The sequence below is a fragment of the Maylandia zebra genome, linkage group LG8, assembly GCF_041146795.1.
Source record: "Maylandia zebra isolate NMK-2024a linkage group LG8, Mzebra_GT3a, whole genome shotgun sequence".
Classification (NCBI taxonomy): domain Eukaryota; kingdom Metazoa; phylum Chordata; class Actinopteri; order Cichliformes; family Cichlidae; genus Maylandia; species Maylandia zebra.
Window position 1 is genome coordinate 20,028,937 of NC_135174.1, and position 21,527 is coordinate 20,050,463.

The window sequence follows — 21,527 nt, forward strand, 5'->3', positions numbered from 1 at the left end:
AAAATTATTCTGTTTTATCAAAAGTCGAAAATTAACATTTAACAAAACAGCAAGAAGGCAAGTTAACATTCTTTACAGACATAAATAACAACAAATCACGCAAATACAAACTTTTAACTTTGAACATAAGTCTTTATTCTTGACAGAAATATATATACACACAAGTAGAATCACATTTTAGTGATTATAATTCATAATGTTTGACTTCTTCAGGCTGTTTTTCAGGATCTCCTCCTTTCTCCAAGTACAGGTCATTGAAGGGATATTGCTTCGGTGCCTGGAAAAAAACAAAAGACAATTACTTTAATGAAACCTTGTACACCAACAGTGTTACTGTACAGAAAAGGTGATTTTAACTTTAACATACACTGTTATATAATTACTGAAAATAAAATATTTAGTAAATATAATTATGGAGATCATGTGTTTTGCCACGTTTAGTATCTTCCTCTGTATCAACAATCATCAAATTGGCCACTAGACTGCAAAAGAATCTAGTGTTAATAAGAAATCTTTATTAACTAGGGTTAGTTTAGGGGTATTGCCTTGATCCATGCTCAACCATCCAGATAAGACTGAGATCAAACTGAAGAAGTCGCTTGGATAAGTGATGCAATGTTTTTCTTACTGATAACAGAACGTCTAGATCAGGGGTGTCAAACTCAAATACACAGTGGGCAACAATTCAAAACTGGAACAAAGTCGCGGGCTAACGTTAGTATTTTTTGAAATATATTTATTCCTCCAGATATAAGAATGAATCTTTTCTTATGTGCTCAAACACGTTTTGCTGAAAAACTGAATATGGAACAAGCAAAGCTTAATACTAAACAATATATATATTAGCTGTATAATACCAGTAGGCCAGCTCTAATAGTAATTTGGTATGGCTTCGCGGGCCAAATGTAATTAGGCTGTGGGCCAAATTTGGCCCGCGGGCCAGAGTTTGACACCTATGGTCTAGATGAACAGAAATAGCTTTCTGGGGGTTTAGAGGGGTCCATCCTTCTAACTCTGTATCTGGCTCTGACACCATGTCAATGTCAGAGACATTTAGATTTTTTTTAAAAAAAGAAGAAGAAGAATAAAAAAGAAGGAAACCATAAAGAGTAAGTAATAGTGACTAAACTAAACTATAAAATTGAAAGAATGATGATCCAGCCATTTTTAAGCTGCTGAAAATTGTAACAGTGAGGGAAAAAAAACACCAACAAAAAAACAAAGAAAACCGAATTCTTGCATTAAGGTGTGTACTTACAACAGGTTGGTATGCTGGAAATTTCTCTCCAACATAAAACATAAACAGCATGAACCCAATGAAACCAAACAGTTGCTTGCACATTGTGGACCATGGCACAGGGCTGGGAGATGTATCCACACGGTTCCTGATGTACATATCAAAATCCCAGTGCATCTAAGAGGTAGAACAATCACAGATTAACTCTCAAACGCAATCTTAAATTGCTTATTTTATAATTTTAGTCAATTTGTGACAGCTCAGAAAACTGCATTCTGCAAAGAGAGCTGGGTCTCAGCCAGGCTAAACTGAACACAGTTCCTTGTTAATGGTGCTGACCTCATTTTAGTTGCATTTTAGCCTGGGCCCTATCACAAGAAACGGGTTTCACTAAAACAGAGGGTTTTTAAAAAAACAAACAAAAAACAAACACAGAAATCTGTGCAAATCTAGGTTTTCTGTTCCTGAAAGAGAGTTAACTTAAACTCTGATTCAATTACCATGGTAACATACTCTTTAAACCTATCCTGCTCACTCGCAGATTTTCTTCTCTGACTCATTCCCTCCTGCTGTACCTGAATCAGCTGAATGACACTTGGTTTCATTTCATCATTGAAATGTGTTTAAGACTACATGCATTTGACTGACTTTTTAAAATGCAGGCTTCAGACATTCTGTGTTAAATGGTAAACAAACTGGTTCTTATATAGTGCTTTTCTTCTTTAGCTGAGCACTCAAAGTGCTTATACAGCATGCCTCATTCACCCATTTACATGAGCAGCTTTTTCTATGCTCAATTGCTTTCTAGGTTAGTATTTTGCCCAAGGATATCTGGCAAGCAGACTGGAGCAGCCAGAGATCTAACCACCTTCTAATTAGTAGATGACCTGCTCTACCTCCTGAGCTACAGTCAACCGTGAACATTGTGAAATGTGTTGACAGGTTCAGTTATTAAATGATATCAAACAATATTTTTTAAATGTCTGTCTGAAATTCAGAGTCTGAACCTTAACACATTTTCTACTTAAAATCCTCTCAATCACTCTAAGTGGGTTTATCCAGGTAGAAGTGACTCTGAATCCAAGTGCATTTGTATGGCTGGACAGTAGGGCTGGGCGATATGGCCTAAAATCCATATCACGGTATAATTTGAAGCATGTACGGTAACGATATATATCGCGATATATTCTTTTCTTCTGTATAACGTATTTTACACACTATAAGGCACACTTAAAATCCTTTCATTTTCTCAAAAATCAACAGTGTGCCTTATGTATGAATTCTGGCTGTGCTTACTGACCTCGAACCAATTTTATGTAGTACACGGCGCACAGAAATCTGTCAAAAAATGTTTTAGTACGACTTTGGTAAGCTATGAAGGCGCACTGCTTGATGGATTGCCGGAGCATTACGGTTGCCGTAGTCAGGAGCCACACGCAGTGTTGCCAACTCCTCAGTAAGGAAAATTGCTATTGGCTGTCCTAAAAGTCACTAAATGACATCATTGCCTAATTTGCATAATAGGTCATACTAATGTAATTGTAACCTACGTTGGTGGAGAGAGAAATAACATTGTGGACGAGACATAAAGTGAGTAAAAAATGTCCTAAATGCATTTAGAATTTATTTAGAACTACAAATTAAATTTCTTTTAGGAATTATTGTTTTTTAATGTCACAATTCCACCCATACAGGACTAGGCCTGTATAGCTCTATAAAATCTTAGATATTTCTCATAAAATGTTTGCGTTTACTGATAAAACGTAACATTCTTTATGGACTCGTAAAGTTGCCCTCCATATTTTGAGTTGAATGTAAAACAGCTAGCATTACTTATAAACTATAAATCAGTAAATGTCTGCTATGGGCATAAGAGAGTTATCATTTATCAGTGAAGGCTGCTATTAGATTAGACCATAAATGGTGGAACTGGGGAACATTAAAGCAGATATGCTCTTTATTTACTTGTTGCCCAGGTGAATCCTGATATCTGGGGCCTGTTCTTCGTACGTCGCTCACTACATCCAAGATCACATGACACATCCAAGACCAAACCATCGCGCTAACCGTGAGCTCGCTAATCCGGTTCCCCGAACACACCTGCTGTTGACGATTAGTACAGCTGGACGCAGTAATGTGAGATCACTGGGTGTCGTAAAAGGGGCTACGCATCGATAGTAGAAACATTGATCGGCAACCCGCTGATTGGTTGGCGAAAATGTCGAAGGGGCGTGCACGGTATTTTCCGGCAGCAGAGCAAGAACTCATGAGTGCGGGATTTCAGGAGTTTCAGAGTTTAATTAAAACGCAAGAGAACACTGCAAAGGCTGCAAAAGCAAGGAGAGAGGGCTGGCAGAAAGTTGCTGACAAATCAAACTCGTAGGTAATTTAATAATAATAATAATAATAATAATAATGGATTCGGTTTATATAGCGCTTTCCAAGGCACCCAAAGCGCTGTACGATACCACTATTCATTCACTCCCACATTCACACACTGGTGGAGGCAGCTACGGTTGTAGCCAGGCTGCCATATCGCGCCATCGGCCCCTCTGGCCAACACCAGTAGGCGGTAGGGTAGATCTATCATATGACACTATATTGTCCAATATCATATGGCATTATATTATATTATAATATGTTATATTATATCCCCTTTCACATTAGAGCCACAACAGGACCCACAAGAACATGGGAACAAGTAAAAGTGGAATACAGGAGTATTCTACAGAATGGTAATATTTATCTCTTAGATTGCTTTTCGTCTCTTGGCAAGGTAATACTGGCCTGTAATACTCTGTTAGTTTGTTCATAACAGCAACCAAGAAAAGGGCAGAGGAAAAAAAGACAGGTGGTGGTCCTGCACCCCCTCGTCAACAAGTTGGTTAAGTAAATAATACCCTCACGGGAATATCGATATCTCTCAATGAGCACACTGTCGCGCTGAGCTAAAGGATCCTGTCTATCCCGCAATATACGCTGAATTCTGAAAACTCTCCTTATCAATCTTGCACCTTCCGCAATGGGTTGGTCGCGTATACGGACAGGACATGGCTGCGACAGGCTTCCCAAATCCACCTTCGCTTTTATAGCCGTGGTCTCTCATCTTGATTACACGAAGTAATTTACTATTACTACTCTAAAATATGAATTACATCTGTAATAATCACATACATGTAATAGAATGTTAATAGTACATTTCCCTTTTTTAGGAAATGACCTGTATGTATCTGTGTGACATCAATAAAAGGATCAGGTGCTGCATTATCTTTAGTTACATTGATAATATTTATTTATGGTGAAACAGTGGTGGAATATCGCTGTTGCTTTCGTATAAATGAAGCGGACATACCTGCGTGGCCGCGATCTAATCCTGTTTACATAAAGTAAACCTGCTCCCGAGCAGGTTTACGCTTACGGCTCTGTTGCTATGACAGCAAGTCCCGGATGAGCTTCGGGGAACCGAACGATCCAGGATCACGCGAAATCGTCAACAATCTAATCCAGCTAACTTACTTAGCGAGGTACGAAGAACAGGCCCCAGAGCTACACCGATGATGTCTTTCTTTCTTTGTCTACTCATACACGTGCTAAACTCAGAATTAGTTGACTGAACTAAGTCTGATCAGCTGTTCTGGAACTGACAACCCAGACCTGTCAATCTCAGAGTTAATCACCAGAGACTAGACTAGACTAGAGTTTGTTTAACCTGCTTCCTGGAATAAGGCCTATGGTGGACATAAACTAAGACTTTTAGACATAATGAGAGAGACACCCACATCTATTACCTCACTCAATTATATTTCATGTTAGTATTAACAAAAAAAAAAATCTGAACTCATGCTAGAAAATATTAGTGTGATTGCAGCCTAAATATCTGAAAGAAATATTCTATATGGACAAGTTTGTTAAATCTTACATTTAATGGATATATAGTTTTAATTTTAAAAACAATACAATTCAGTAATGACAACATCATAAATAAAAGACAGGGTTTTTTCTGTTTTGAAATGTGTTTTGGGGGCTTGACTACACATGCAAGCACTATTGGTGCATAAATACCTAAAGCAACATACTTGTGTTCCACTCAGACAACCTAGACACAATTATTCAGGTAAAACTGCATAATTACTACTGCAATGCATTTCAAATAATCAACTGCTGTATGAACCATCATCATTATACTCATGATTTATTCAGAAAAAGGACAACAATAGCTTTTAATGTCAGTCGGTATCTTACCGGCTCTCCCCAGTTTCTCCTCAGGTCAGGGTGGTCCCATTGGTACCAGGGGTCTCTCTCTTGCTGAGATCTTTCTGGCAGTTTTGGATAATCACCAAAGCTACAAAAACACAGTAATTGCTCATTATTTTCTTTGAAATCTTACAGTTTGTTTGTGACTTAATGTTATAAGAATGAATGGACTGGACAGTCATTTTCGCCGTCTACATTAGCAGTACCGGCAAAAGCAGTTACAACAACAATCATGAGACTTGTTAAAATTAAAGCTCACCCCTCTCCATTGTCGGGATATGGTTCATAGTCCTCAACCCTCATGTTGTACTTCTTTGCAGCTGCAGCTCTTTCCTCCGGGGTCTTCGGATATGGCCCAGGCAGGCTATCCTTTGACAAGCCGGAGGCTGAAAGAGCAATAAATGCATACGTGAAATCGCGGCAGTCAAAGCTCGCAGGCTCAAAAAAGGAAATATGAGAATTTTATTTTGTCTGCCTGCACCCTCATAGAAGAGCAGCCGCCAAGCTAGCCTAAGCCAACCTTAGCATGTCAAGGTTACGTCCATAGGAGGCTAAAAACGTTAAACCCTGATATACACCTCCAGAGAAATTCATTGTACAGTACTACCAGACTAAGACACAACTAACCTGCTCTACATCCCGACAAAAGGGCTGAAATACCAGACCCCTTTCCCTTAGACAGAGCCTGGGCCCACCGTCGGAAACCAACACCAGCCATGTTTACTGGCTGCTGCTGTTCGACATACTCTGAAGTGCGCATGCGCAAGATTTCAAGTACGGTTCGGCAGAAGGAAAAATTCCGTACTCACAATTTGTAAATAAAGGTAAATAACCGTGCACTCCCAGTGCACTTGAAAAGTAACACACTAATACCACTGATGCAAAGTGCTTCAGCACATATATTAAAACATTATATTTATACACAGTTTTAAGTATTTTGATTTTATGTTAGTTCATTATTCTACACCAATGATAAAGAATATTGTTTTCTCTGGTCATTACCAGATTAAAACTGTTTTATACATAAAAACATATATGAAAATTTAATACAATTTAAAACGTACTAAGCTAGATTCAAACTATTTGTTTTTAGACCTCACAAAACCGGTGTTTTTGAGTATTAGAAGTTCCATCAAATAAAAAAGTGGGGGAGTCATAACAACAAAGAACAAAACTCCATCCATTCATCCATTTCCATTTTCCAGCAGTCATAGGGTGAAAAGCGGGTACCACCTGGACAAGTTGCTTATCTATCGCAGTTTTAATAAATTCTATACAGTGATTCATCTGTATTGACAGTCTAGTAATGTAATATATGTTAAATGTAGAAATAATACTGAAATTCTATTGGCAAACTAAAGTAACAATAACCATGTGCATATTTTTCATATAGTGTTTTATTTACATCTGTTTTTTTAATAGCAGACACCATCACATTAAAGAATAACGTGGCAGTGACATGAAAACGCATTAAGTGGCAGAAGGGAACTTGTTCTCAAAGTGAATGCACTGAAGCTCCAAGACACGTTCCTCTTCCCATCAGATCCAGCTCAGGTGCACTTGTGCATTTACTGGGGGATCGTCACTCTGCCACCAGCGACATATTGAAAAAATCCATCAGAGAAGTTCTGCTATGTCTTTTTCCACTTGCACAATGGGACAGTGAAGTTCATACCTGTAGCAAAGGGAAAATGCTGAACTTAGTAAAATTGAAATCACATGAAGGGTTTAACTCATGGTCTATGGCTTTACCTTTTGAAGGGCATGCCATTTGCAGTTATGAGAAACTTCTCAAAATTCCAGCGAATGTCATTGACTTTGATCGGAGACCAGTAGAATTTCTTTATGTCTCCAATAACAGGGTTGACAAATGGCAAAGATTCCTGTGGTGAAACAGGGAATGACATGGTATCTGAGTTTTTCAGGGTTAAGCACCTGCAGCGCTGATAGGAAAAAAATAAACTATATGGGTAATAAATCCATTCAGTGAACTTATAACTTCCAGCCTCCAATAAAACTCAATGTACCTTCAGAAAGGTGAAAAGAGGATCTTCGTTTAAACCATTCACTTCAACCTTGCTGAAGACGGGAAACTTTGGCACAAAGCCCCCACCAGGTCTGACATACTTCAAAATATTGAGCATTTCATGATTCACCTCTGCACAGACAAGCGTAAAAAAAAGTTAATACTTCTGTTTTTTGCACGTGTGTATTCAAAACCTTGTCTTTAAAATAACTTGTTAATTAAAGTATCCACAGTGCATCTAATAGAGCTTGTATATGGTGGAAAGAGTTTTTAGATTCCTTAAGTACAAATAGATTAATGTATTATAAGCAGACTTTTAACTTCTATATCGTTACAATGATGGATAATAGTAGTAGTATAGTTGCTCATTGCTTCAAGTTAATATGGCCGTTGTTTTAAATAAAACTTTTACAAAGTTTTTTTATTCTATTGTGTGCTCTGTATCATATGAAAGACAGGGAATGTCCTTAATATGGTCATTTCAAGAACAAGCTCTGCAGAGTCTCATGCTGTTCAAACCTTCTGTTTGCGAGGGGCAATCAATCAGAAATTAAAGATAAAAAAAAATCTGGTTTGTTTTGAAGTGTGGCATGCAAAGCTCCCATAACAAAACAATACAGGTCCCTATTATCCACCTTACCAGGTGATTGGAGACCAAACTGGTTGCAGGGGAATCCTAAGACAGTGAAATTGAGGTGGCCAAACATTTCCATGAGTGCATTCAGTCGGTGGTACTGGGAGAACAAGGCATAAAATCATTCGCCTTCAATATAACGAGTTAATGTGGTCTGACAGTAATCAGTCAACTCTTGCAGAATATTACCTCCTCTATTGTTGACCCTCAGAATGTTGCAACGTTGACGATGAGAAGCACTTTACCTCTGTAGCTACTGAGTGGAACCGGCTGTCCATCCAGGGTCTCAGAAGAGAAATCATAGACTGATTTATTTGCCATGCTTGTTCTTTAGCTTGTCTATGTGACTGCAGTCGGTCAAGAGTGAGTATTCACTCAACTAGCCTGTTGGCTCGTCTCATCCACTGAAACACAACTCATGGGTCAGCAATTGTTCAGCATGACTGACTTCATTGTTCTTCTGGCCAGAGGTGAGCAGGCAACATGGTTAATTGTTCAACACTTGTATACCAAACATGTGGTTGTAACAAGTAATAGGCAGCCAACTGCAACCAGGAAAGTACATATTAAACATAAATATGGATCTTTGCTTTTAGCAGTAATTATCTGAAAATCTTTGCTTAAAAACAGTATGCATATGATATTTCAAACTACAACAAAGCTAATAAAGTAAGCCCCTGTGGGCTAACAAAACAATTTTTGATTATTGTATGATATGGTAACAGGGTTAAAATTAACAGGGGTGCGCAAGTTCTCATGGCTGAATTGATCTATTACTTTTATTTGTACTTTTTCAACAACTTTTTCAACAACTAGTTCTACATTCTGTGCCAGGACAGGTTTTAGATATAGTTTTTTGTGCATGGATTTGTTTCAAATTCAAATTTGTATAGAGTTGTACAATTACAAGATGAAAGTTATTTCTTTTGTGTTTGAAGTGAGTACATTATTTTTCTTTTGTTGATAATCTCTCATAAATGTTACTTTGTAACTTACTTCGAGGTACTGTATTAAACTGGGGAAAAAATCAATATAATATTTTTAAGAAATGCGCATGAAATGAGCTAAATATTTGATTGTAAGAAGATCCAGAGATCTTGAAAAATCAATAACAAGTTTTCATTTATTACAGTTATGGCAAATCAATCTATAAATTGTTTTGAATATTACCATTGACGTCAACCCGGAAAATTACAACTGCTGAGTTCAAGTTCTCCCTGTAAACCACAAAGCCACGACTATATCAAAGCTAAGATGTTAATTCTCGGGCATTCTAGTGCAGCACACTGTAAATACGTTTAAAAAATACAGTCTCTGATAGGATGGTGTTTTAGTTGTTACTTTAGTTAACAACACAGCGCAACCGTGCAGAACTGGGTCTCTTTCGATTCATTAAACGAATGAATTAAAAATCAAATACAAATTCATAGAAAAGCAATAGCTCTAAGTTGCTATAAGAGTTTGAATGTTTCCCCCGTAAGTTACTACTTCCTTCTTTGACGTGTAAATTTACATCACTCGGCGACACTTGGTGAGCCTCTTGTTATTTTGATCTATATCCTTCTGACTGTCCGTTAATGCACCATCAGGCTTAGGTTACACCTTGATTGCTTTAGAAGATGCTAAAGGAAACTATTTTATTTTGTCATCCATGGGAAGAATGATATGTTCGTGGAAACGTACTGTAACATAACGGGTTCATAATGGATGAAGAAGCTAAGATGCGAACGTAAGTGCTTTTCAGAGGGGATTTCTTTTGCGTATAAAACGGTCTGGATTCGTGGCCCCGGCATGCTAGCTTCGCGGCTAACAGCGATAGCTTCCAAGTCGCTGAAATGTAGATGGCTGCTCCCATTTATTGATTGCTGCTAACTTTCTATAAACTACCCATCTCCTTGACAAAGCTGCCATATCGTTATCTATTGCTAATGTTAATTGCTGTTCTGTCTCCCTGTCAAAGCGCTTGCTGAAATGTAACGGTGTTTATAATTCCGTTAAACTGCTTTGCATCAGCACGCCGAAGTATCAAAGTTCATCTGTAACAAGGTTTGCTCCTCAGCAGATGCCATCTTTTGGACTTGCCCTGGGAGGATGTACTTGTTCCACATATTTTGTGCTATTTACCGCTGCAACACCTTGTCAGCCTCCAGAGGGTGAGCAAGCAGTTCCACAACCTCATTAAGGTGTACCTATCCAACTGCAGGACCTTTCATCTGTCCCCGGTAAGTGCTGATAAGAAATGACGTGATTTCCAGCTGCATTACATGCTCATAAAGGAGGCTGCCCTCTTTCTTCTTATGTCATATTTACAGACCTCACCATGCATTCCCAGGGAAGCATTTTGCTCCATGTTAAAAGACAATAAAGTTCTGCAGAACTTGTCACTGCAGAATTGTTCAGACTGGGTGTCCGATAAGGAACTGCTGCCAGTTATTGGCCAGAACCAACATCTGCAAAGGGTGGACATGAGCGGGTGTGCATGTCTCACCCGCCACTCCCTGGTGGCTGTGTCCTTGAGCTGCATGCACCTGCAACACCTTGGCCTGGCACACTGCGAATGGGTGGACAGCCTGTCCCTGCGCAGCCTGGCTGACCACTGCGGGGGGCTGCAGTCGATCGACCTCACCGCCTGTCGCCAGCTGAAGGACGATGCCATCTGCTACCTGGCCAAGAAGTGTTCAAATTTGAGGTCTCTATCGCTGGCAGTCAATGCCAACATCACTGATGAGTCAGTGGAGGAGGTGGCCAAGAACTGCAGGGGTCTGGAGCAGCTGGACCTGACAGGTTGCCTGCGGGTCAGGAACCAGTCCATCAGGTATGCGATATCTTATTTTAAAGAGTAGTCTAACTGACTTTGAGCTGTTCCTTCCCACGCTTTGTTATCAACTAGCTCACTTGTTCACCCTTCCATAAAATCTTCTGCATGCTGTGCTCACAGGACTCTTGCAGAGTATTGCCCAAAGCTGCAGTCGCTGAAGGTGAATCACTGCCACAATGTGACAGAGTCTAGCCTCGATCCTTTACGGAAGCGCAATGTAGTGATTGATGTTGAGCCGCCCTTACAGAGGGCACTTGTACTTCTGCAGGATGTGCTAGGATTTGCACCATTCATCAATCTCCAGATATAACAAGTTGATAGAAGGTAGATACAATCGGCCTTATATACACAATTATATATATATATATATATATATATATATATATATACCTTCCAATCATCTTTATATAACTTATATAAATATAATAACAACAGATAAGACTGACTGATTTCAACCTGTTATTGTGTTACAGGTGTCTTCATATCTCACTTTCATCTGCATCACATGGGCATGTGTTGCTCTGAGAAAGTTAAAGAACACACGAATGTGTTGCACTCAAGCTTTTGTGGAATGTGATTAATGATACATGTTTAAGAAGGACTTGAAAATATCATCAGTAAAGTAAGCCATGTACTTTTAAGAACTGCTGCCTCGTGTACAAAAGAAACCACTGCACTATTACTTAATCATTTGGTGTGATGGGTATAATGTATAAACAAGGTACAGTGGAATTTTTCTTTTTTTTACCAACCTGTCACCTTATGTTTCATTTGGAAACATTAAAAAAAAATGTTTGAGTTCAATTAAACATCTCATTTTGCATGTGTGTGCCAGCTTAAAGGTTCATTTCAACCAAATCGCACAAAAAGCATACTCGCACTTACCACTTAATTGTGTAAATATTTGTTTTGTTTATTCCGATTTTATTATCTCCACTTCTGCGTCTTCTGCTGCCACCAACAAACAAGGAAAGTGGATGCAGTTTTGTTTCCGGTGCTTACTTAATGTCTTCCAGAAATGATCCTGGCTCCTCAGGATCATCTGTAAAATCTCACTGTTGTCAACAATTTCCCAGTGAAAGCTGAGATGAATTGCATGGTTACATGTACAGTGTAATGAGTAGAATTTTTTTTTTTTTCTGTGATGTGGGTGAAGTTCCCCTTTAATTCATAATATTAATAAATACATAGCTTTTGAATAAGTATAAGAATTTATTATGACTATTTCCCATTAAATCCCTTAAATGGCTTTTGTAAAAATGACCTGTTGACATGTTGTTGGCCTATGAATTATGGAAGTACTATTAAATTGTGAAATACTGCCAAAAATGACACTTGACTTTGCTGTGATGGAGTTGTCTGTTTACGCCCTTACCGCCTCCTATAAATTTGAAAATACCTGTTTGGTGCAAGTGCTTCTTTTTATGAAAAAAGAAAAGAAATCAGGATAGTACTAGGATAGTTTCGTTTTTTCCTTCTTTACATGTAGGGAAAAAGTGCTGCTTTCCTGCCACTGATGTGAATAATTTATAATTATATTAAATAAAGTGAGCTGAAACTATCTGAATTACATTTTGTGGGATCAGACGCTAAAATAACGAAAATATATCTTGTTTAAGATAAAGGGAAAATGCCCAGGCCCACATTTTATTTATGTATTTTTTTCAAATCAGTGTAGATGAGCTCATATATATGTTATTCCGTACTGTGAATGGCATCGCTACAAAATTTTATGACTGCAAAGTGGCTTGGCCTCTTCCCTTCACCGGCACAAGGTGGCAGCAGTGAGTCAGGATATTTGTCAGTTTAATCCTCTTTGCTTGACTTTTACACTACAGAACATGAAATGAGAGAAAAAGCGCATGGTGTTAAATTTCCCACTACAGCATCAATAGTACAGGAAAAACACCAGTTCTATCTTTTTCAAATTTAGCAGAAACTGTGTTTGACAGGTAAGTCTGTCTTAAACCGAAACAGGCTCTTTGACTCAGTGAATATAAAGTTAAGAATAAAGGCTTCATATTGTTGCTACTGCTACTTGTTAAAAATCCCCCTTACAGTTTCCTCTGGTGGTCCAATTGGCAGACTGTTGTATCTTGTATCTTGTCTCCGTGACAACACAACAGGTCTATTTTCCACTTGATGGCATGGTTTACCCCATCTGCTGTGTGCTGTCCACAAGCTGAATTTGCACCAAGAGAGTTGCTTTTGAAGGGCTTCAGGGATCGACCGGCATCCTTCTGTTGGCTGTGCTGATCATCATATTGTATCGCTGTCCCTCAGCGGAGGCTTCACTGTGTCATTAGTTATAAGGTAAATCTTGAAATTTCAATTCATGTTGCATATGGTGGTGTAAACATCCAGATTTAGGCAAACAGAGAGAGAATTTCTTTCAGCAAGATTTTGAGTTAAGACTACTTCTCCTGCAGAACAGATGAAGTATCCTGATATATGCAAATAGGACAAAATACCCACCTTCAGCCTTAACTTAGCCCAGCAGTTGCTTATGTTTGTTGCTGCTCAGCAGTCAGTGGGTTAAAAACATTTCAGACTACATTCATCATGTAGGACCTCAATTAGCATTGATCTGCAGGGGGGGAAAGAAACATTGCTGCGATATCATATACCGCGGAGCAATTTCAGTTCTAATGATTGAGTGTGTGGGGGGATTTTTCAAACATAGGCAGCCAAACATATTTTGTCTTCCTGTCAATAATCTGGCACTTGTCTAAATTATTGATCAATAGCAACTGATCATTTTATACCAAGGCACAGGAGTGAAGTTGGTTCATTCTGCTGCAGTTTTAGCCTTTGGCATTGGCTAATATATTGTACTTATTAATACAAAGAATAAATCCATCTTTAATCTCTGGCTGCTTTTAAAGTCCTTGCTGACATAGTAACTTACCTGTTACTAGAATACCTGAGTTTCATTTATATTTGCTGTGGCAGCTGATTAACTAACAAGGATTAAACAGAGGCCTTCCTCACAGCAGACATTATTAAATGCTATTGCAGAAAACATAGATGTACGGGTATTATTGATGGCTCAGTTCTCAGAATCTCTAGTTATGGTTTATTTCGTTTTGCAAAACAAAATCATGTCTAGATGGCCAGTGCCAGTTTAGATAGTTATTAAAAGTTTTAATAGCCACATAATAAAAAAATCTTGGGCCCAGGAGATAGATTCGAGTCTGTCAGACTGAGCACTGCAATCTTTTCACCCTGAATCTGATTCTAAATATTCAAATTGATCTCTAATATTGCCAGGGACTAACTAATTAAGCCAAATTTTGAAGTCACACCTGCTTTTGCATATTTGAAATGCACTTTCAGGACTTCTCTGTTTCCATTATTTGATCTTGACTTTGTCGGAAGCCGCCATACAAAATCCCTTTAACCTGAGAGTGAAGCAGCTAAACGCAATCCAGTCACCATTAATTGTATTATTTACACCTGTGCCGTTCCAACTGTGCCATGTCAAGATGTTTTCACTGGAACAGACCAATTAAAGCTGTCATCTTCTCTTATATTTGTCTCTGATTTTTCTGTGTAAGGGAAATCTGGAAACACAAACTAATCCCGCTTTCATACTAGTATAATCAGGAATTACTTTCATCCTTATGTTTTCTCTGACACTGACAGAAATGACAGGAACCATTCATTTACAATAATCCAGATTCTTATTATTTGCTTCCTTCTGCAAACAGACAAATTAGCCACAGTATACAATTTTTATTGATTGTCTTGTTTTTACAGTACATTAAAATGACAAAGATCCAGTCTTTGTTTTCCTTTTGCTGAAGGATCTGGAGACAATCATATCCTTGGCGCAAACGATTTCCTGGTAAGGAAGTATCACTCAGAAAAAATAAAAAAAAGAATTCACTACTGTAGCAACACACATCCATCCTTCTACACATACATCTAGTGGCATGAACATTACCCAAATTCTAAATGCTCACTGTAAGGAGTGATTAAAAACAAGTAAATATGTATACAAATCAGCAATCCTAGAAAGTAAAACAAGTTTTAAAACAACAGATGATGTCTGTAAAAAGTTGAGTTACTTAATTAATTGTTCTTTAAATTAATGTTTGTAAAAGAAACAATATCACTGTTATTGCAATTTGAGCCTCATTAGCCTGTAACAGACATTTACTCTATGAATTCACAATGTTTTACACTGTACTTTTATGCATGCGTCTGTTGACATTATACTAATGTTTCCCATTTGTGCTCTATCCCCAAAGCATTGTGTTAAATACTTAAGCTAAATCACGTATGAATTGGGAAGAACAAGTGAAAAAATCCACTCACAGCATCAGTCAACTGAGTAATAAAAGTTCATTTAAATGTATCCAGGAATATTTGTAGTTATTTACTTGAATGCAGAATATTATTTTCATCTGCAGCGTGAATGAAAACCAGATCCTGCTCAAGAAATCAGAAATTGGTTTAGGATACTTTTCAGCCCTCTGTTAATTAAATGAAGTTCATATGAGGTGAAGAGAGAATTACTGTAGCTGTTCAGATGGGACCAATACTGTGTCAGAGATTTTGTTCATTTTCATATTTTTAATTAACAAGCCTTTTCCCTTCGTCTTCTTTCATTTATTTGATGTAGTTTATCTCCTCCAACCATTCATATACAACCTTATTGGATCCTGGGACTTAAGGATCCATCTTTTGGCCACCAGAGAAGCATAACTAATGACAACATTAAAGTGCCTTTGTGAGCGTAGCCATCAAAATGTCGATCAACCAAGCAGGAAATAATGTTGGATTTAAAAATTCAGCATGAATAAACATGTATGTTAGAATCTGCGCGGCTCATTTTAGGAAGAGTTTGAAGGTGTTGATGTACTTGTGAAACATCCCGATGAAATCACCAGGTCTTCAGAGTTCATATGTGTGGCATGGATGTGAGACTAATGGAAAAAAAAGACTGTAGTGTGGAGAATCAAGCTAGGCACTGTTGAATTTTCAGCCTTTGAGCGGAGTGAATGACGGTGCCACACAAGACGTCTTCAGTGCACCATCCAATTGAAGCGACATTTGAAGCTTTCCTTGGACTCAGACCTGTCAGACCCATTAGCATCTGCTTAATTGCTGCACTCCTTGCTGCAGACTGGACAGGAAGCACATGGTCATCTAGTTAGAACTCACATAGTTTATCTCTTCATTAAGACATTTTTGCCATTTTCTTCAATGAATAGAGCATCCCGGCGAGCGTGACTCACAGCGATTTACTACTTGCCTGGAGAATGTGGGCTGTTAGTGTTTGGGATTAGATTTATACAGTCAGCATTTGTGGTGCTGTGTTGTAAAATGAGGGATTGTGGCAAACTATATATAGTTTAGATTTAGATTTTAAGGACAACAGTTTTGCACTAGATTAATTATATTTGTTATAGTCCAGCTAAAAAATGTGCAAATTGTTTTGCTTCATACAATGCAAATGTAAAATTTTTTGTTGTGTGGTTGGAGAAACTGATCAAACATGGGAACTACTATTAAGACTGAAACAGTAAATAAATAGTAAATGAGTATAAAATCTAAATATAACAGATAATGAGAATAAATATTCGTTGTATCAGTGACCTCTGCTGTAACTAAATACTGTAAATGTTGTAAGGGATCTTTGTTGCAGGCTTTGTCTTTCTGATTGGTAATTCGTGCAACCTACCAGTCAAGTTCATCTGACTTAACCCAGCAACTCTTCCATCTGAGCTCAAATTCAGCTTTATAACCACTCATCAAAGCCCACATGTGCTCAGAAACAGTGAACCTGACATTGTCAGTATGTTTGTTCTTTCTTCTTCTTCTTCTTTATTTATATATATGAAGTTCACTACTTTCCTGCACACTATCAGCTAAATCTAACCGATAAGAAAGCCACTTCTTGGGCTTTACATGTGATATTTATCCCACCTATCCCTCTCTTTGGACTGAGGCCTTTTTTTAAAGCTTCGCTCAATTTGGCTGCACTATAAACACACTGATTTACCTAATAGAGAATACAGTATGCATGATGAGGATTCATCTTGGCAGGAGCATTTTGCCCTCTGACTAATCTGAGCTGCTAAATTGTAAGTAACTGTGTTGAACTTGTGTCCTTCAGGCAACAGAGATCAGAGTTCAGCATTCTGGCGTAATCACAGGTCACATCTTGTTATGCCTAGTGGACGCTGAAAGATGCTGGAGGCTCGCTCATCTTTTCTTGTGGAGGGAGACAAAGATCTGACTTTAAAAAGGTAACTTAAATACACTTCACAAAGGTTAGAGATTTGAATTGTGCAGACCACCAGCGTGTGTGTAATTTGTACAGAATTGAGTGAATATGATAATTTGTAGCTTGATATTGTCAACACGTTGGAAGGAATAATTAGATTAATGCTACATGGACTATTTTTTAAAAAAAGAGAGCAAAATATCACCATGGCATCTCACAGTGCTTGCATCCTCTGTCTCATTTCTCTTGCCTTGCTTCATTCTCTATAAAGGAGGCTCTTAGCATTATTTGATAAATGGAGCACAAACAGCAAAATATGTGTTTAGTACATGCCTCGGCCCGTAGATTAATGACATTAACGAAGTTTCCATTAGCACAGCGATCAGGGGAGACAGAGGCGTCCATGCGTAAATCCACATGACTGAATCACTGATAAAAGAAAATGAAACACATCTCTATGGGCCAAGAGGGGCCAAGAAACGCCACTCCAAATTAGTGTGCGGCCCAATTTGTTGTTACTTCATTAACCAACCAGCATCTGTAGGAGTAGGGGAGGGAAGTTGTGACCCATCTCTCCTAAAAAATCCCTTTGTCGGGCCTCTTAGATTAAAAAAATAATAATAATCCAAGAGTAGGACTGAAGGAAACGTATGCTAGAAAGGAGATTAGGTTTTCATATCTCTGTCCTTAAAGTATCAAATTTAAGATGAGGAGATATTGTTGTCATCTAGGATTGACGAAAACAATTACTCTTGGACAAGGCAATAAATTACTTTAACACAAAATTATCTAGTTGATATGATTATAAATGCCAATATATATATTTTAATAGTTTTAAAGTATTAAAGTTTAGCTGTAAAAATCTCTTTAGCAACTGAATTTGAACATAAAATACTTAAACTTTTCTAGTCTAATATTTAAGTGAAGACAGCGTGTCATTAATAAATGAAAGAATATGGCTTCAAGTAGTAAAAGAGGATAGGAAATTTTTTTTATATAAGCACTATTAATAGATTGATTTGCAAACAATATTCATAATGAGCTGCTAAGAAAATACTGGATGAATGCTGTAAGATTAAAGTCACAGCACACCAGGCCTGTAGTGCATCAGTGGAGGTTCAGCTCTTATCTGCTGATGGAAACTGGCTGTCTGGGATGGGTAGTTCCTTATCTTCCATGGCCCAATAATATCCACGGGGGACCAACACTGTTTGGCACCCTGAAATCCTTTTTTCTACACCGGATGGGAAATCAGCCTGGGTGGATCATGGGGGCTTGAGACATGGAGGCCATATGGCTCAGTTTTATTCTCAGTGGAGTACAGGAGTTTGGGGTTCCCAGCTTCTAAATGTACACAGGAGACTTTGACAATATGTGCGGCGACAAAGACATTGTGACATTTTCTGTTTGTCGTTTAGCCATTACTGGCATATCACTGTGGTTGCAGTTTTCAGAACTGTTGAGGTCTATTTAACTCCATCTGTTGATGTGAATGTATAATACGCATACACAGACTAAAAATATCAGTGCGTGTTTTGAACTTTTAAACTGCCAGTCTTGCTAAGGTAAATTTAATTTTCAAGAAAGCCCAGAGAACAAAGGAAGACATCAGTCAGACATTAAATGAAACCACTCACTCACCTGTGTACAATAAAAAATAACCATACTCATTAAATTCCAAGTCCGACAACCAGCAATTAACACAGCCAATTACTATGAAACCTCATGGAGAAAACCTTCCACAACTGGATGAAAAATCTAGGTTTAGACTTCTGGGATCCTTATACAATTAAAAGGACGATACCCGTGTCGACTTTATCTCATAATATTTCACTACATAAATATGGATTGTTTAGGTTTAGGTAAATACTGTATTATGTACTGTACTTATGAGATTGTAGTTTAATGATGAATCTTTTTTTATAACCTATATTTCACCAGGAAAGCATCACTGAGATTTAAAAATGTATTTTTTTTGACTGATCCTGACCAAATAGGTGGCAAAAACAGTGAATCAAAGAGACACAACTAATATTTTACAAGTAATAAATAATAAGACTGTAAGATAATACCAAGAAGCAAGTAAATAATTAAGTAATAATAATAATTAAGTTAATCAAGTAAGTACTGTACCTTTTAAGAAGAATGTTTCATCCCTTAAAAGTCAATTTTCGTACTATGAAATTAATTTATTTAGAAGTGCAAGACTTATGTCTTTGCCGGATGTTTTTTATGTTCATTTTGAAGAATAATAAGTTTCCTCCCCCAAAATTCCCAACAAAATAGCTCAAAAATTGCTTGACCTTTTAGTATAAGTTGAAAGTTAAATATGAAAACAAAGCTAAAGAACAGCTCCATCCTTAAGGCTTGACTGACAGGTCTAAAAAAGGGAAAGGGTGCACTACTGTTTCTGGCCAGCTGAGGACATGCTTTCCTTAGACTGGAAAAAGGGGAACATTTAGCTTCAAGTATTCTCATACATCCACTGTAATCCAGCATTTAGTTGCAGTAAGAAGTAGCTTTACTACACAACCGTCCAACAAAATGTTGTTTAGGATCCACAAAGTGCAAGTAATAACAAAAACAAATAATGCTGAATAAAACGTCTTGGGATGCTAAAGTAGGATGGGACGATACAAACTAAAACAAAGCAAAGTATAGATTAGACAGTTTGAATTTATGTGGCAAAAGTAGCTATAACATGACATATACCAGAATGAATCTGGTTATGTAGTAAACATGCATGTAATAGAGTAAAAAGGATTTTTAAAAATGTGGATGTTTAGAATAAGAATAGACAATCGCTGCCACTGTTGGTCACTTTATAATTAAAAAATTGACTTTTACATGCTTTTTAATATTTTGCCCCCGAGCCCATTAGTGGAGTACATGCAGACAGGAATTTGACCCCACTTTCTGAAGCAACCAAGTTTTCCCACGCAGGTGTAAGCCACAGTGAGGTGAACCTACCACAGCACAATATGTTTAGGACGCAGCCTGAGAGACCTCCATCGAACATCTTTATGAAGTAGATTGAGGACAATTTTCCTGCTGAAAGGTGGTCTACCTGGACGGCCAGGACTGCCTGCCAGCTGCATGTCATTTCTATCAAATGTGGCCTGGGTCTGTCAATTAAGAAAACACAGGGCAATCTGTGGCTGCTGAAAGAGATCCCCTTGGCCTGCTCCCAGGCTGAGAGACGGCCTTTTGTTCCCAGGCATGTCTCACATACTTTTAGAGCCCAGATAAGCTCAGGCTTCATGAAGCCCTGCTTTATATTTGCCCACTGTAATGTCTCTGTGGGGTCAGGGAATATGGGGAAGCACTGTCTGCGAAACGGTAATATCCCCCCTCCCACACACACATTATAGGGTCAGGAATAGAAGCCACAGGTTAGGTGGTCCAGAGGCCTGGCCAGGGGACTTTTTTTGCTGAATGATCCCCTCCACCCATGTGCCCACCCTTGATCCGTTCCTGCCTCTCATACCAGAGACATAAACTGCACAACAAGCAGGCAGCTTTAGCCGTTTCCTGAAATCGGATAAACAGGTACTCTATGCTGAGATCTGCCAGCGTGGGGGGAAGGGAATTTGTTTTAGTACCAGCCGGACCACCCACAGACAAGAAAACAGGTACATCAAGGTGACTTGAAATATAAGAAGAGGGCAAAGGGAGGTTTGAGCCAGCAGGTTGAAGGTTGAGAGGGGGCCTGGACTGCTCGATGACTTAGTGTTACTGTGGTTTATCAAAAAGTAAGTCCTTAAAAAAAGGAAGAAAAATACTAAATATTCTTCTTTGACAATATGCTCACACATGAATCACATTGACCAGGCCTGCGTCGAACAAAAGTTTAGATCATGTATGAATTTCGTCAACTGAGCTCTATCTGCGGACAAGATGATTTTAATTTTCAAGGTTTTATTTGATGGTTTTATTTAGGCTGGGATTATTTCTGACTCTAACTTGATTGTATTAGCTTTGTTTCTGCCTGTAACTGTAGCGACATACATCCATATTCGGAGTGACTAGCAGAATTGAACCTTCATTTTCACTGTTCAGGGCTTTCCTTTTCTTCATTTTTTTCGGTGGGGGTGAGGTGGGCTTGTGGGTAATAGGGATGTTTCTCAGTAAGCTTTGTATATATCTAGAAATAAATTGAACTCGATTCAGAAACAAGCTGCTTTTTGCAATCACTCTAAAAATACTTTTTTGAGTGAAATACAAGACATAATAAGATGCAATAACCACTTCATGTATCCTAATATATATGAAAAACAATCTAACATGATAACCCTCTTTGGTTAAATCACATTAGGATGTTGT

At 38.1% G+C, this 21,527-nt stretch overlaps 3 protein-coding genes across 3 annotated transcripts; 1 reads left to right on the forward strand and 2 right to left on the reverse strand.

The window, feature by feature from the left end:
• Positions 1-111: 111 nt before the first annotated feature.
• Positions 112-6,277, reverse strand: ndufb8 (NADH:ubiquinone oxidoreductase subunit B8). Its single transcript, XM_004561226.4, has 5 exons — positions 6,119-6,277; positions 5,751-5,877; positions 5,480-5,579; positions 1,259-1,414; positions 112-277 (listed from the first exon to the last, which is right to left on the reverse strand). The coding sequence occupies exons 1-5, from the start codon at positions 6,249-6,251 to the stop codon at positions 185-187; spliced, it is 609 nt and encodes a 202-aa protein (XP_004561283.3). The 5' UTR covers positions 6,252-6,277; the 3' UTR covers positions 112-184.
• A 591-nt stretch (positions 6,278-6,868) lies between these two features.
• gpx9 (glutathione peroxidase 9) lies at positions 6,869-8,526 on the reverse strand. The gene is made up of 5 exons (XM_004561225.3): positions 8,341-8,526; positions 8,158-8,251; positions 7,519-7,649; positions 7,244-7,374; positions 6,869-7,166 (listed from the first exon to the last, which is right to left on the reverse strand). Exons 2-5 carry the CDS (start codon positions 8,228-8,230, stop codon positions 7,109-7,111), a joined length of 393 nt encoding a protein of 130 aa, XP_004561282.1. The 5' UTR covers positions 8,231-8,251; positions 8,341-8,526; the 3' UTR covers positions 6,869-7,108.
• A 1,198-nt stretch (positions 8,527-9,724) lies between these two features.
• On the forward strand, positions 9,725-12,308 carry fbxl15 (F-box and leucine-rich repeat protein 15). Its single transcript, XM_004561224.3, has 5 exons — positions 9,725-9,880; positions 10,214-10,373; positions 10,464-10,966; positions 11,090-11,293; positions 11,443-12,308. Exons 1-4 carry the CDS (start codon positions 9,855-9,857, stop codon positions 11,277-11,279), a joined length of 879 nt encoding a protein of 292 aa, XP_004561281.1. The 5' UTR covers positions 9,725-9,854; the 3' UTR covers positions 11,280-11,293; positions 11,443-12,308.
• Positions 12,309-21,527: the final 9,219 nt, after the last annotated feature.

Excerpts from the sequence above, each read along its gene's own strand:
- ndufb8 (XM_004561226.4), bottom strand. The coding sequence starts at position 6,251 with ATGCGCACTTCAGAGTATGTCGAACAGCAGCAGCCAGTAAACATGGCT. Across the intron at positions 5,878-6,118 it reads TTTGTCGGGATGTAGAGCAG|CCTCCGGCTTGTCAAAGGAT; the intron begins GTTAGTTGTGTC and ends TTGCTCTTTCAG. Across the intron at positions 5,580-5,750 it reads TATCCCGACAATGGAGAGGG|CTTTGGTGATTATCCAAAAC; the intron begins GTGAGCTTTAAT and ends GTGTTTTTGTAG.
- gpx9 (XM_004561225.3), bottom strand. The coding sequence starts at position 8,230 with ATGGAAATGTTTGGCCACCTCAATTTCACTGTCTTAGGATTCCCCTGC. Across the intron at positions 7,375-7,518 it reads CTCTTTTCACCTTTCTGAAG|GAATCTTTGCCATTTGTCAA; the intron begins GTACATTGAGTT and ends GTTTCACCACAG. Across the intron at positions 7,167-7,243 it reads AATGGCATGCCCTTCAAAAG|GTATGAACTTCACTGTCCCA; the intron begins GTAAAGCCATAG and ends CCTTTGCTACAG.
- fbxl15 (XM_004561224.3), top strand. The coding sequence starts at position 9,855 with ATGGATGAAGAAGCTAAGATGCGAAC. Across the intron at positions 10,374-10,463 it reads GGACCTTTCATCTGTCCCCG|ACCTCACCATGCATTCCCAG; the intron begins GTAAGTGCTGAT and ends TCATATTTACAG. Across the intron at positions 10,967-11,089 it reads GTCAGGAACCAGTCCATCAG|GACTCTTGCAGAGTATTGCC; the intron begins GTATGCGATATC and ends CTGTGCTCACAG.